Here is a 12,160-nt window from a genome sequence, read left to right as displayed (position 1 = left end):
TGCTATGGGGACACACTGGGGACACAGGGAGGGGGAACGCAGGGATTGGGGCTGTGGTGACACATGTGGACATGGAAGGGGACAATGGGGCTGTGGGGACACACAAGGCATGGGACATGGCGGACACTGGGGACAATGAGGACATGGGGACTGTGCACGTGTGGGGAGGGGACACGGGACAGGGCCCAGGGACCCCCAAAGTGAGACCAAAATGGGCGGGGCCTGACAAAGGTGGGTGTGGCTTTCTTGGCTGCAAGGGGTGGAGCAACAGTGGGTGGGGCAGGGGTGGGGCTCCATCATCCCCTCCCCCATCAGGGTGGGGCAGATCCCAGCGGGGGGGGGGCTCCCACCACCCCTCAGGGCGTGGCACTGGGTGTGGCACTGGGAGGGGCTCCAGGCGGGGCTCACCGTGGGCTGCACGAGGTAGGACTGGTGCATCCAGGTGGGGCCGTGGACCTGTAGGTGGCACCAGGTAGGAGCAGGTGAGCAACCCACCCCTTTTCCAGGTGGGCACCTCCCTCCCAGGACCCCCCAAACCCCCCATACCTGGTAGGAGGACACTGGGGAGGGCAGGTAGGGGGCCAGGGCGGCGGGGGGGGAGCATCCGGCCGGGAGCCAGCCCGTAGGGCGCCGGGTAGAACCTGCGGGGCGGGGGGTCAGGGCTGCGGGGGCCACGGCCGGCAGCCCCCACACCCACCGGGGCTGGGGGGGCCCTGGGGCACCCACCCGTTCTTGCAGCGCCGTCGCGGGGTCGTAGGCCAAGGTCACGGTGCCCTGGGGAAGGGGAAAAGGTCAGTGATGTTCGGCAGCCCCCCCCCCAGCACCCCCAAAACCCCCCAAATCCTCATCCCTCCCCCTCACCGTGTCGCCGTCCCGGGCCCAGGCTCTGCCGTTGGACACGAACTTGCCCTGGCTCTGCCGCTTCTTCTGCCCCCCATCAGCAAACTTGCAGAGCAGGGGGTCTGGGGGGGCTGAGGGCGGGTGTCAGTGCTGCCAGCCAGCCCCCAGCACCCCAGAATCCTCTCCCGGGACCCCCCCTCCAGCCCACCTGGAACCCCCGGGGGGGTTTTGATGAATTTCCCGTTGAAGTGGGTGATGACAGCCTCGCACTTCTCCGTGGATTCCATCCTGGGAGGAGCGGGGCTGGGCCGGGGGCCACTGGCGGGGCCCCCCCAGCTCTGTGTGCCCCCCCCCAGCCCCGTGCAGCCCCCCAGCCCCGTGTAGCCCCCAGTATCCTTCACCTTTTCAGGTTCCCTCATCCCTATGTACCCCCTCCAGCCCCATGCAGCCCCCAAGTCCACACCCCTCCAGCGTTCCCCATCCTCCCAAGCCCCCTCCCAGCCCCGTGTAGCCCCCACATTTCCATGGCCCCTGCAGCCCCCCTCATTCTCCTGGGCCCCCCAGCCCCCCCAGATTTGTGCATCTCCCATCCTGCCAGGCCCCCCCCCCAGCTCCACATGTCCCCCCCAACCCTCCCCATCCTCCTGAGTCCCCCAACCCCATGTACCCCCCATTCCCTGCAGCCCCCCCAGTTCTGTGCATCTCCCATCCTCCCAGGCCCCCCCCAGCCCCATGGGCCCCCTCAGCCCTCCCCATCCTCCTGAGCCCCCCCAGCCCCATGTACCCCCATCCCTTGCAGCCCCCCCAAAGTCCCTGTCCCCCCAGCCCTTCCCATCCTCCTGAGCCCTCCCAGTTCTATGCACCCCCATCCTCTCCAGCCCCCAAGTCTCTATCCCCCCAGCCCTCCTCATCCTCCTGAGCCCCCCCAGCCCCATGTACACCCATCCCCGGCAGCCCCCCCCAGTTCTGTACAGCCCCCCCAAGTTTCTGTCCCCCCAGCCCTCCCCATCCTCCTGAGCACCCCAGTCCCATGTACCCCCCATCCCCTGCATCCCCCTCAGCACCACCAACCCTCCCGGGCCCTGCCAGGCCCCCCCCATACCGTGCAAAGCCCACCCCCCGGCTGGCCCCGTGGGGGTCCCGCAGATGCGGGTGGAGACCACCTGCCCAAAGGGCTTCAGCAGCGCCTCCAGCTCCTGCTCGTCCACGCCCAGCGGCAGGTTCGAGATGTACAGGTTGGTGGGGTCCTGCTCCTGTTGCTGTGGGGAGGGGTCAGGAGGCTGCCTGGGCCCGTGGGGGGGGGTCCCGGGGGGCTCTGGGGGTCGGGGGGTTCCATACCTTGGCCATCTGTGCCTGCACGCCGCTGGCCTTCAGCGCTGTCACGGCCTTTTGGGCGGCTGTGGGGCTGTCAAAGTCCACGAAGCCATAGCCTGCGGAGGGGTGAGAGGTCAGAGAGACCCTCCAGAGCCCCCCCGGACCCCCCCTCCAGCCCTGCTGCCCCCCAACCTTTGCATTTGTTGGTTGTCTTGTCAGGATAGCTTTGGTGGAGACAATCTTCCCATAACTAGGGGGGAAAAGAGGGAGTCAGAACTCAGTGGGACCCCCAGCCCCACCCTGAGGGGCTCTGGGGAGGGGGGGACAGCAGGACCCCAGCCCCACTCACGGCTGGCAGAGCTTGACCAGGTCCTGGTCTGTGGTGCCAGGGTGCAGCCCCCGGATGTAGAGGTTGGTCTTGCTGAGCTGGTCCGGGGCCCCCCCGGCAGGGCTGGGGCTGGGGGGGCCCAGGGGCTGTGCCGGGGGCACATAGGGCTGCTGGGGGAGGGGGGGTGGGAGGGGGTCAGTACCCTCCACAGCCCCCCCAAAATCCACCCACCAAAGGAGACAGCGTGGATGTGGTGAGGGGCCAGAGCCCCCCCCCCGCTCTCAGTGGGGTTCTGCCCATCCCGGGGGTCTTCGGGAAGCACCCCCGGGACCCCCCCGCCGCTCCCGGGGACCCGAGGCAGCGGCAGCTGGAAATCTCCAGGCTGATGTCAACGAGCAAACATGAATCACCCGCGGCCGCCCCCGCACCCCGGGCCCCCCCAAACCCCCTCATCCCCCCGGGAATGCCGTCACCTCCCGCGGGAACCCTGGATCCCATCGTATCCCCCCGACCCCATTATTTCATCCCTGGACCCCATCTCTCCCCCCGGGGTCCCCATCATCCCTCCCAACCTCCCCCGCCCCCCGGGGGTCCCCATCTCTCTTCCTGAAGGGTCCCCACCCTCCTCCCTCCCCCGGGACCCCGGACCCCGCCCCTCTCCCCCGAGGGTCCCCATCCTCCTCTCCACCGGCGTTCCCATCCCCCCATTCGGGGGGGTCCAAATGTTCCCCACCCCCAACCGGCACCCCTGCACCCCATCACCCCCCCGTCATCCCCCCGTCCCGGGGTCCCCGTCACCCCCACAGGGGTGTCCCTGTCGCGTGTCCCCCACCCCAAGTGCCACCCCATGTCCCCACATTCCCCCCAGCTCCCCGTATCCCCCCCAAATCCCGCCCCTGCTGCAGCTCGGGGTGTCCCCCCGGGTGGGAGATGGGGATGGGGGTGACCCCCCCTCCTTCACCCCCCCCTCCCCCAGCACTATTGACGGGGGGGACAGGGGGGAAACTGAGGCACGGACGGGGGGAGGGGGAACACACGGGGACCCCCCCCGAGCCGCGCCGGGAGGAGCGGAGAGCGGCGATCACCGCAGCTCCGAGCGCTGCCGCTCGCAGGGGTGTCCCCGCTCGGTCCCCGAGGGGGGGGTGGCTCACAGGGTGTCCCCCCCCCTTCCCAGAACCCCATTCCCCGCCCCCCCCCCCCCCCCCCCCAGGCCTGTCCCGCCGGGACGGCCCCGGACCCGCCCCCGCGGTTCCCCCCCCACCGCACCGGGCCGGGCCCCCCGGTCCCCCCCGGCCGCCGCCTCCCGGTGCCGGTACCTTCTTGCCGCCCTTGTTGTAGGCGAAGGCGGGGAGGCCCCGAGCGCGGCGGCACCGAGAGCAGCATTTTCCCGAGCGCGAGGGGCCGGGACCGGGCGTGACGTCACACCGGGAGCCAGCCTGGAATCCGGGCGGGCCCCGCCACGCCGGGTCCTAGCGCCGGTCCCCGCCCGGTGCTGCCCGTCCTCCCCCGGTGTCACCGCCGGTGCTGCCCGTCTTCCCCCGGTGTCACCTCCCGGTGCCACCCGTCACCCCCCCCGGTCCTGCCCCATCCTCTCCAGTACCGCCCGGTCCTGCCCGTCCTCTCCACTGACACCCCGGTCATGCCCTGTCACCCCTTGGTCCTGCCCTGTCACCCTCCCGGTCGTCCCCGGTACCCCCCGGCACTGCCCCTCACTGCCCCCCGGTGTTACCGCCGGTCCTGCCCGGTACCCCCCAGGTCCTGCCCGTCCTGCCAGTGACACTCCAGTCCTGCCCCGTCACCTCCCCGGTGCTGCCCCTCACCTCCCCCCGGTGTCACCGCTGGTGCCACCCGTCACCCCCCCGGTCCTGCCCCGTCACCCCCCCGGTCCTGCCCCGTTCTCCCGGTACCCCCCGGTGTTGCCCAGTCACCCCCCCCGGTGTCGCCCGTCACCCTCCGGTGACCCCCGTCAGCCCCACGACAGCGATGACCCCCCAGGGGTCTCACCCTGGATATTGTGTCCCCCCCACCCAGATGAGGAGTCCCCCAGTGGGACCCCCCCAGACCACCCGGGACACGCCGGGAACACCGAGGGGGATACGGGGAGGGGGATCCCGCACCCATCCTCTGCCTCATCGGCGTCAACCGGGGAGTCGCTCTTACGAACCCCCGGGGGGGCTGCACACACCGAGCGCCCCCCTCCGCACCGGGGATGTCACGGACCCCCCACCCCAGTATGGCGCGGCTCCTTTAAGTGAAGCCCCGCCCACCGCCGCCATTACCCCCTCGGCCCCCGCCTCCCCGCCCGCACCGTGGCGCGGCCATTTTGGAGGCGCTGGTCACGTGGTTTGACACCACACCCCGCCCGGCGCCATATTGGCATTTTTCTTCCGTCACGTGGCCGCACCAGGCCCCGCCCCCTGCCGAGGCAGGGCTGGGGGCCGCCATCTTGGAGTCGGGAAAGGGGGAATTTAGGGGGCACCTGAGGGGTCTGTGGGGCGTCTTGAGGGTCTATGAGACAAGACTGGGGTTTCTAGCGGGCTCTGGGGGTCTTCAGGGTGGGGTTGAGGGGTGCTGGGTTTTCTGTAGAGCAGGATTGGAGGATTTTTGGGGCACCTGCGGTGTCTCTGGGTCATCCTGGGGGCACCTGAGTGTCTGTAGCGTAGGACTGGGGCACCCTGAGGGGGGTCTTTGGGGCAGGTTGTGGCATCTTGGGGGTCTACAGGGTAGGATTGAGCGTGCTGGGGGCACCTCAGGGGGGGCTGTGAGGCAGAAGGGAGTACCTGAGGCTCCTGGGGGAGTCTATGGGGGGATTGGGGGGTTCACAGGACAGCTGGGGGGCTCTGTGGGGCATCTTGGGGGCACCTGAGCATTTGCAGAACAGGCCTGGAGTGTTGGGGGGGCTGTGGGCAAGATGGGGTAGCTGGAGGGTCTGTAGGGCAGGACTGGGGGATCATAGGGCATCTGGAGGGGTCTACAATATAGGATGGGGAGGTCTTGGGGGCACCTGGGGGGTCTGTAGGTCTTGGTCGTCCCCAGAGGGTTTGTGAGGTGACACAGAATCCAGGAATATTCTGTCAGGGGCAGAACTGGGGGTCCCAACCCAGCTGTGCCCACCCTGGCACAAGCTCAGCTGGGGGGGGGGGGGGGCACAAAGTCTGGGGAAGCTCCTCCATTTCTCCCCTCCTCTGCAGGGCACCTTGTCCACTCAATGTCCCCCCAAATGTCCCCTCCCTGTGTCCCCCCCTGTGACTGGCCACATGTCCCACCACAGTGTCCCCTGCAGTGTCTCCCCTGGGGTGCTCCCCACACGTCCTCCTCCAGTGTCCCCCAACTTTTCCCCCTCTCATATCCCCCCGTGTGTCCCCACATGTCCCCCACATATCCCCCCCCCCCCCCGTATTCCCCTAGAACCAACCCCCCCCAGTCAGTGCTGTCCCCCGGTGTCCCCCCGCGTGTCCCGGCGTTGTCGCAGCCCTTTGTGGCCGCGGATTGTTCTGGCTTTGCCGGGCTCAGCAGCGCCGGGGCCCCCCGTGCTGAGCCAGGGCCCCCCCGTGCTGAGCCAGGGCTTCGCCCGCTGACTCACCCCACGTGCGGGGCCGGTGCTGAGCCGGCAGAGCCACGGCCCGGGGGGGCACCGGGGCTGTCCCCCCCCAGACCCCTCCCGCCACCCCACGGGGACCTGCACGGTGGGGTCAGCCCCGGCGCCGAGCTTGTCCCGGGTGTGTGACCCCCCTGGGACACCTCTGTGCCAGGTGTGTGACCCCTCCTGGGACACCTCTGTGTCGGGTGTGTCACCCCCCCGGGGATACCCCTGTCCCTGAATTGTGTCAGGTGTGTGATCCCCCCGGGACACCTCTGTGCCAGGTGTGCGACCCCTCCTGGGACACCTCTGTGTCAGGTGTGTGATCCCCCCAGGGATACCCCTGTCCCTGAGTTGTGTCAGGTGTGTGATCCCCCCGGGACACCTCTGTGTCAGGTGTGTGACCCTCCTGGGACACCTCTGTGTCAGGTGTGTGACCGGGATACTCCTGTCCCCGAATTGTGTCAGGTGTGTGACATCCCCGGGGATACCCCTGTCCCTGAATTGTGTCAGATATGTGACAGCCCCCAGGACAGCCCTGTTCCCTGGCTTGTGTCAGGTGTGTCACCCCGCTGGGGACAGTCCCGTTCCCCAGCTGGTCCCGGGCGTGTGACCCTCTCAAGGACCCTGTCCCCACTCTTGTCCCATGTGTGAGACACCCTCCACCGCTGTCCCCTCTAGGACCCGACACAGCATGGACAGCCCTGTCCCCATTCCTGTCCCAGGTGTGTGACCCATCCAGGTCCCCCTGCCAAGGACAGCCCTGTCCCCATCTCGATCCACGTGTGTCACTCCTCCCGTTGCCCCACCAGGGACCCTGTCCCCACTCTTGTCCCAGGTGTGTGACCCCCTCGACCCCCCCGGGACCCTCTCCCTGTGCTTATCCCAGGTGTGTCACCCTGTCCCCTGTGAGCCCCCAGCTCCTCCCAGGACCCTGTCCCTGTTCTTATCCCAGGTGTTCCATCCCCCCAGGAACAGCCCTGTCCTCACTCTCATCCCAGATGTGCGACGCCCCCTCATCCCTCCCAGTCTTTCATCCCGGCCTTTCATCTCTGGTTGTCCTGGTAACACCCCAAAGAGTCCTGGGGGTTGCCAGGGCACCCAGGGATGCTCCAAGCCAAGGACCCCCACAGCCCCTTCCCAAAATCCTGCCCCACCCTCAGCACCTCAGGGGTGGCCTGTGCCAAGGGGGTGGCAGTGCTGAGGGGTGACAGGGACAGGGGTGGCAGTGCCAGGGGGAGGAGGTGTCCCCACCTCAGGTGTGCTCTGCGCTCCCCTCTCCCTCAGCTGCACCATGGCCATCGGGGAGGTAAGACCCTGCGAGCGGCCCTGACCCCCCAGCCCCCCAAAACCACAGCCCCAGAGTCCCTTCCTGCCAGGGGGGGTGTCTGAGCACCCCCTAACCCATGGGGACGCCCCAAGCCTGTCACTTCAATGCCCTGCCCGTAGCCCTGGCACGGGGGTCCTTGTGTGGCCCTCACCATGGCCCCTGTCGTGGCTGCTGCCTCCATCCTCATCCCTGTCAGCCCCTGTGGCCCCATTGTCAGGACATTCTGTCGCCACAGTGCCCAGGGACTGAGGGGTCCCATCCCCATGGCACCTGGGGCATCCTGTTTCCATGGCACCCCACTGCCCCAGTGCCCCCTACTGCAGGACCCAGGTGCTGAGGAGTCCCACCCCTAAGGTACCCCATCCCCGTGGGTACCCAAAAACTGGGGCATCCTGTTGCCAGGGCGCCCCACCCCTGAGATACCCCATCCCCAAAGCCACCTGCCTGGCAGTGCCTGTGGGGTGACCCCCGGCCCCGCTGTCCCCCCAGGAGCTGCGCAGTGGCCACTTCTGGCGGGGGGTGCTGGCGGAGCTGGCGGCCACCCTCATCTTCGTGGGGGTGGTCCTGGGGGCTTCAGCAGCCCCTGGGCCACTGGCACCAGCCCTGGCCGGGGGGTTGGTGGCCGGGGGGCTCGTCTGCACCCTCGGGGGTCCCCAGGCCAACCCCGCACTGACGCTGGCCCTGCTGTGCACCCGCAAGCTGAGCACCCTGCGCGGGGCCGCGGGGGTCCTGGCCCAGTGCACGGGGGCCACGCTGGCCTCTGCTGCTGCCCGTGCAGCACTGCTGGATGACACCGGCCTCGTCACCAGGGTGAGTGTCCCCATCCCCGTCCCCATCCTTGTCCCCATCCTGTGGCACTGGACAGGTGTCCCTCCTGCAGGTGAGCGCGGTGGGGACAGCCGGGACAGCGCTGGCCTGGGAGACATTTGCCACCTTCCAGCTGGCGCTGGCCGCCTTCACCGCCGCTGAGCACACGGCCCCACAGGCTGGGCTGGCCCTGGGCAGCGCCGTGGCCGCCGGTGCCCTGGCTGCAGTAAGGCCCCCCCATGTCCCACCCACCCAAGGGGTCCCCAGCCCACCAGCCCCTGACCCCCCCTGTCTCCCACAGGGGCCATTCTCGGGGGGCAGCATGAACCCCGCACGCTCACTGGGGCCGGCCATTGTCACCGGTGTCTGGGATGATCACTGGGTGAGTTGGGGGCACCCTCAGACTCCCCGGAGTCCCCACGTAAGGGTGGGTCCCCGCTATGTGACTGCTGCCATCCCATCCCATCCCCACCCCAGGACAGCGGTTCCTGGTTTTCCCTCCCTTGGGTGGGTCCCCCTGGGGTAGGTCAACGCCAGCTGTGTCCCCAGCTTGGGCCCTCATGGTGTCACCATCACAGGACAGGTGTGTCCCTCCTATTGCCATCCTTGGGACAGGCCCCACCTCGTCCCCATCCTTGGGATGGGCCCCTTCCCCCAAATATGTGACATCCCCTCCCCACGGCTCCTCATCACTGGGGTGGGGTCCCCTGTCCCCCCCACCCCCGGGCAGCCCCCTCCCGTGCATCCCCCCGTCCCTGGGACACCCCTGCACCCTGTGCCCCTCCAGGTGTACTGGCTGGGGCCGGTGCTGGGCGCGGTGCTGGCCGGGCTCTCCTACGAGTTCATCCTGGCACCCGGAGCCTCCCGGGAGAAGTTGAGTGCCTGCCTCGCCTGCCGGGATGTGGCTCTGGTGGAGACCCCCAGCCTGTCCCCCTCCTCGGTGGCCCCCCCGGCCGAGCAGCGGGAGCAGGGCACTGCCTGAGCCCCCCTGCTCCACCCCAGCCCCCCGATCCTCCGCATCCCCGTCGCCGCCAGAACCTTCCGTGGGGCACCCACAGCATGGGGGGCTCCGTGCCCCGTCCCCTTTTAGTGTCCTCTCCCCCGTGGGCGGATTAAAGGTGTGTTGGGGTCGCAGGTGGGTGCGGAGTGATGCTATGAGGGGACGGAGGGGGGTCTCGACCACCGCCCTGCGCCCTCGGTGTGTGACAGCACCGGGGCTGCGAGAGGCCGGGTGCCCCCTCCCCGCGGCCCCTGGCGAGGGCGGGGGCCGGGACCCCCCGTCAGCCCGTCCCGTGCCGGGGAGCTGAGCGCAGCAAAGCCCTTTGTGGTGGCCTCTGCAGCCCCGGCAGATTCCGGCGGGCGCCAATGGCCGGGCCGAGCCCTAATCCCCCCGGCCGGGGACTCAGCGCCCGCTAAGCCGGGCTGAATAAACCCTCCCGCAGACAACAGCGCCGGGGGGGGGACGGGACACCCCGCGGTCCCCCGCGGGGCTGGCCCAGGACCCCCTCCCGCGGGGTGGGGGCGGCTCCCAGCAGGGGTTGCCCCAAAGTGTCCCCAAAACATTTGGGGGGGTGGGAGGTGTGTCAGTGCTGGCCCCGAGCTAGGGGGTCCCCCAAATCCCACTGAGGGCACCAATGGGTCGCAGCCCCCCCACCTCCTCCCCAGGCAACCCCAGGGATGGGGGCGGCACAGCTCTGGAGGGGGGTCCCCACTATCGGGGGGTGCGGGGCTGCCCGGGGGGGCTCGGGGGGGGGTCCTTACCGCATGTCACCTGTCCCGTGCCCCGGGCAGCGAAGCGGTTAAGGGGGGGTGGCGGAGGTGGGATCCCACCCCCGGGGCCGGCCCGGGGGGGCCTTATAAAGGTGGGCACGGGCGGCCCCCGGGGAGGGGAGCGGGGCCGTGGAGGGCAGCGGGGCCAGGCCATGCGGGAGCTGCGCTCGTCCGCCTTCTGGAGGGCCGTCCTGGCCGAGTTCCTGGGCAGCCTCCTCTATGCCCTGCTGGGGCTGGGGGCCTCCCTGCGCTGGGCCCCGGGCCCCCCCAGCGTCGTGGGGGCCGCCCTGGCCTTCGGGCTGGCCCAGACCACCCTGGTGCAGGCGCTGGGCCATGTCAGCGGGGGCCACGTCAACCCGGCCATCACGCTGGCATTCCTGCTGGCCTCGCAGCTCTCCCTGCCCCGTGCCCTGGGCTACCTGCTGGCCCAGGTGCTGGGCATGCTGGCCGGTGCCGGGGTGCTCTACGGGGTGACCCCAGGTCCTGTCCGTGGCACCCTCGGCCTCAGCGCGGTGAGCGGGGGCATGGGAGGGATTGGGGGGCTTGGGGACCATGGGGTGTGGCAGTGGGGTGGGGGCTGTAATGAGGATTTGGGGGCTCCAGGAGGTGTTTGGGGTCTGAAGTACTTTGGGACTGTAATGGGGGTTTGGAAGGATTGGGGGAGTCCAGGGGGTTGTTTTGGGATGTGGGGTACAAGGGGCTATATATGGGGGGATGAGGGGTTCTGAGAGTTTGGGGGAATTGGGGGGGTCCAGGAGGTGTTTTGGGGCACCATGGGGGTGTAATGGAGGTTCTGGGGTTCAGAGGTGTTTGAGGGGTCTGATGGTGGATTTGGGGGGTCCAGAAGAGGTTTTGAGGTTTGGATTGTTGTGGGGCACTAATGGGGGCTGGGCATCCAGGGAGGAGTTTGGGGATACAGTTTGTATCTGTGATACAGTGGGATTTTGGGGTGTGGAAGGACAACGAAGGGGGATTTGGGATGCTGGGGGGAATGGGGAATGCGTCGTGCTGAGCCCTCTCCCCGCGCAGCTACACCCCGGCGTGGGCCCGGGCCAGGGCACGGTGGTGGAGCTGCTCCTGACCGCCCAGTTCGTCCTCTGCGTCTTCGCCAGCTTCGACGACCGTCACGACGGGCGCCCGGCCATGGCCGCCGTGCCCGTCGGCTTCTCCCTCGCCCTCGGCCACCTCTTCGGGGTAAGGGTGGCCGCGGGGACCCCCGTGCTGGGACCCCGGGGGCTGGGAAGAGGCTGGGGGGCAGCTGTCCAGCCCCCCACTGCCCCGTCCCCCCGCAGATCCACTACACGGGCGCCAGCATGAACCCCGCTCGCTCCTTCGCCCCCGCCGTCATCACCCGTAACTTCGCCAACCACTGGGTAAGTGGGGGGGGACGGGGACCCCCAAACCCGCCCCGGGCCCTCCCAGTCCCTCCCTGCTTGTCCCTGTCCTGCCCCAGCCGCTGTGTCCCCACTGAAGGCGGGCGGCTGCCGGTGTCACCACGGTGACAGCAGCACCCAAGGGTGCTGGGTACCCCCCCCGGTATCCCGGGCGGGGAGAAACGGCCGCTCACCGGGAGACGGGTCCTGTCCCCCGATATCCCGGGGAGGGGGACACGCGGCCGCCCCCCGCTCACCGGGAGACGGGTGGCCCCGACTGGGCCGGTGCCCGGGAGTCAGCGGGGAGGGTGCCGTGCCCCGGGAGGCGAAGGGCCGGGGTCCCCCGGTGCCGGTGCCCACGCCGCCCCCCCGCAGGTGTACTGGGCGGGCCCGCTGCTGGGTGCGGCGCTGGGCGCGGTGCTGTACGAGTTCGCGCTGTGCCCGCGGCCGCGCAGCCTGGCCGAGCGCCTGGCAGCCCTCAAGGGAGAGCCGCCCGCCCCCACCGCCGTCACCGCCGCCACCGCCGCCGCCGCCGAGCCGCCGCCCGAGCCGCCGGCAGAGCCGCTGGAGCTGAAGACGCAGGGGCTGTAACGGGGCCCGTCCCGGGGCGCGGCCCCGCGCCCGCCGCTGCTTTGCTGTGACGGGGCCGCCGCGGTGCGTGTGGTGCGTGTGTGTGCGGCGCGGCGCGGCGGGCGGGCGGCGGCGGGGCCCCGCTGCCGGGAACCGGCCACCGGCCTGCCCGGGGCCGCCCGTACCGGGCCGGGGCCGCCCCGCCCCGCCGCGGCGGGACTTCTGTGTTCGGTGAATTAAACCTGCTC

The 12,160-nt window shown here is 69.9% G+C and overlaps 3 protein-coding genes across 3 annotated transcripts in view; 2 read left to right on the top strand and 1 right to left on the bottom strand.

Annotated features, from left to right (window-relative positions):
* RBMS2 (RNA binding motif single stranded interacting protein 2) overlaps nt 1–4,927 on the bottom strand; it is a 5,301-nt gene extending 374 nt beyond the window's left edge. Inside the window, 13 exon segments of the mRNA XM_088180628.1 lie at nt 4–456; nt 547–774; nt 862–971; nt 1,049–1,128; nt 1,943–1,988; nt 1,991–2,099; nt 2,179–2,270; nt 2,347–2,373; nt 2,376–2,404; nt 2,504–2,652; nt 3,799–3,951; nt 4,581–4,657; nt 4,762–4,927. Coding sequence (XP_088036754.1) covers nt 4–456; nt 547–774; nt 862–971; nt 1,049–1,128; nt 1,943–1,988; nt 1,991–2,099; nt 2,179–2,270; nt 2,347–2,373; nt 2,376–2,404; nt 2,504–2,652; nt 3,799–3,951; nt 4,581–4,657; nt 4,762–4,927 — 1,719 coding nt within the window.
* Nucleotides 4,928–6,166: 1,239 nt separating this feature from the next.
* LOC106863154 (aquaporin-2-like) lies at nt 6,167–9,236 on the top strand. Its single transcript, XM_088180826.1, has 5 exons — nt 6,167–7,371; nt 7,882–8,202; nt 8,273–8,425; nt 8,501–8,581; nt 8,987–9,236. The coding sequence occupies exons 1-5, from the start codon at nt 7,357–7,359 to the stop codon at nt 9,179–9,181; spliced, it is 765 nt and encodes a 254-aa protein (XP_088036952.1). The 5' UTR covers nt 6,167–7,356; the 3' UTR covers nt 9,182–9,236.
* An 885-nt stretch (nt 9,237–10,121) lies between these two features.
* On the top strand, nt 10,122–12,158 carry MIP (major intrinsic protein of lens fiber). The gene is made up of 4 exons (XM_014892523.2): nt 10,122–10,481; nt 10,999–11,163; nt 11,262–11,342; nt 11,718–12,158. Exons 1-4 carry the CDS (start codon nt 10,122–10,124, stop codon nt 11,931–11,933), a joined length of 822 nt encoding a protein of 273 aa, XP_014748009.2. The 3' UTR covers nt 11,934–12,158.
* The last annotated feature ends 2 nt before the right edge of the window (nt 12,159–12,160 follow it).

This window comes from Sturnus vulgaris, chromosome 30, assembly GCF_052056855.1.
Source record: "Sturnus vulgaris isolate bStuVul1 chromosome 30, bStuVul1.hap1, whole genome shotgun sequence".
Lineage (NCBI taxonomy): Eukaryota > Metazoa > Chordata > Aves > Passeriformes > Sturnidae > Sturnus > Sturnus vulgaris.
Note: the sequence above shows the minus strand (reverse complement) of the source record. Positions and strands in the feature narration are given on the sequence as shown.

Coding starts and splice junctions, on each gene's coding strand:
- LOC106863154 (XM_088180826.1), top strand. Junction 8,203..8,272: donor ACACCGGCCTCGTCACCAGG/GTGAGTGTCCCC, acceptor TCCCTCCTGCAG/GTGAGCGCGGTGGGGACAGC. Junction 8,426..8,500: donor CCGCCGGTGCCCTGGCTGCA/GTAAGGCCCCCC, acceptor TGTCTCCCACAG/GGGCCATTCTCGGGGGGCAG.
- MIP (XM_014892523.2), top strand. CDS start 10,122: ATGCGGGAGCTGCGCTCGTCCGCCTTCTGGAGGGCCGTCCTGGCCGAG. Junction 11,164..11,261: donor CCCTCGGCCACCTCTTCGGG/GTAAGGGTGGCC, acceptor GTCCCCCCGCAG/ATCCACTACACGGGCGCCAG. Junction 11,343..11,717: donor GTAACTTCGCCAACCACTGG/GTAAGTGGGGGG, acceptor GCCCCCCCGCAG/GTGTACTGGGCGGGCCCGCT.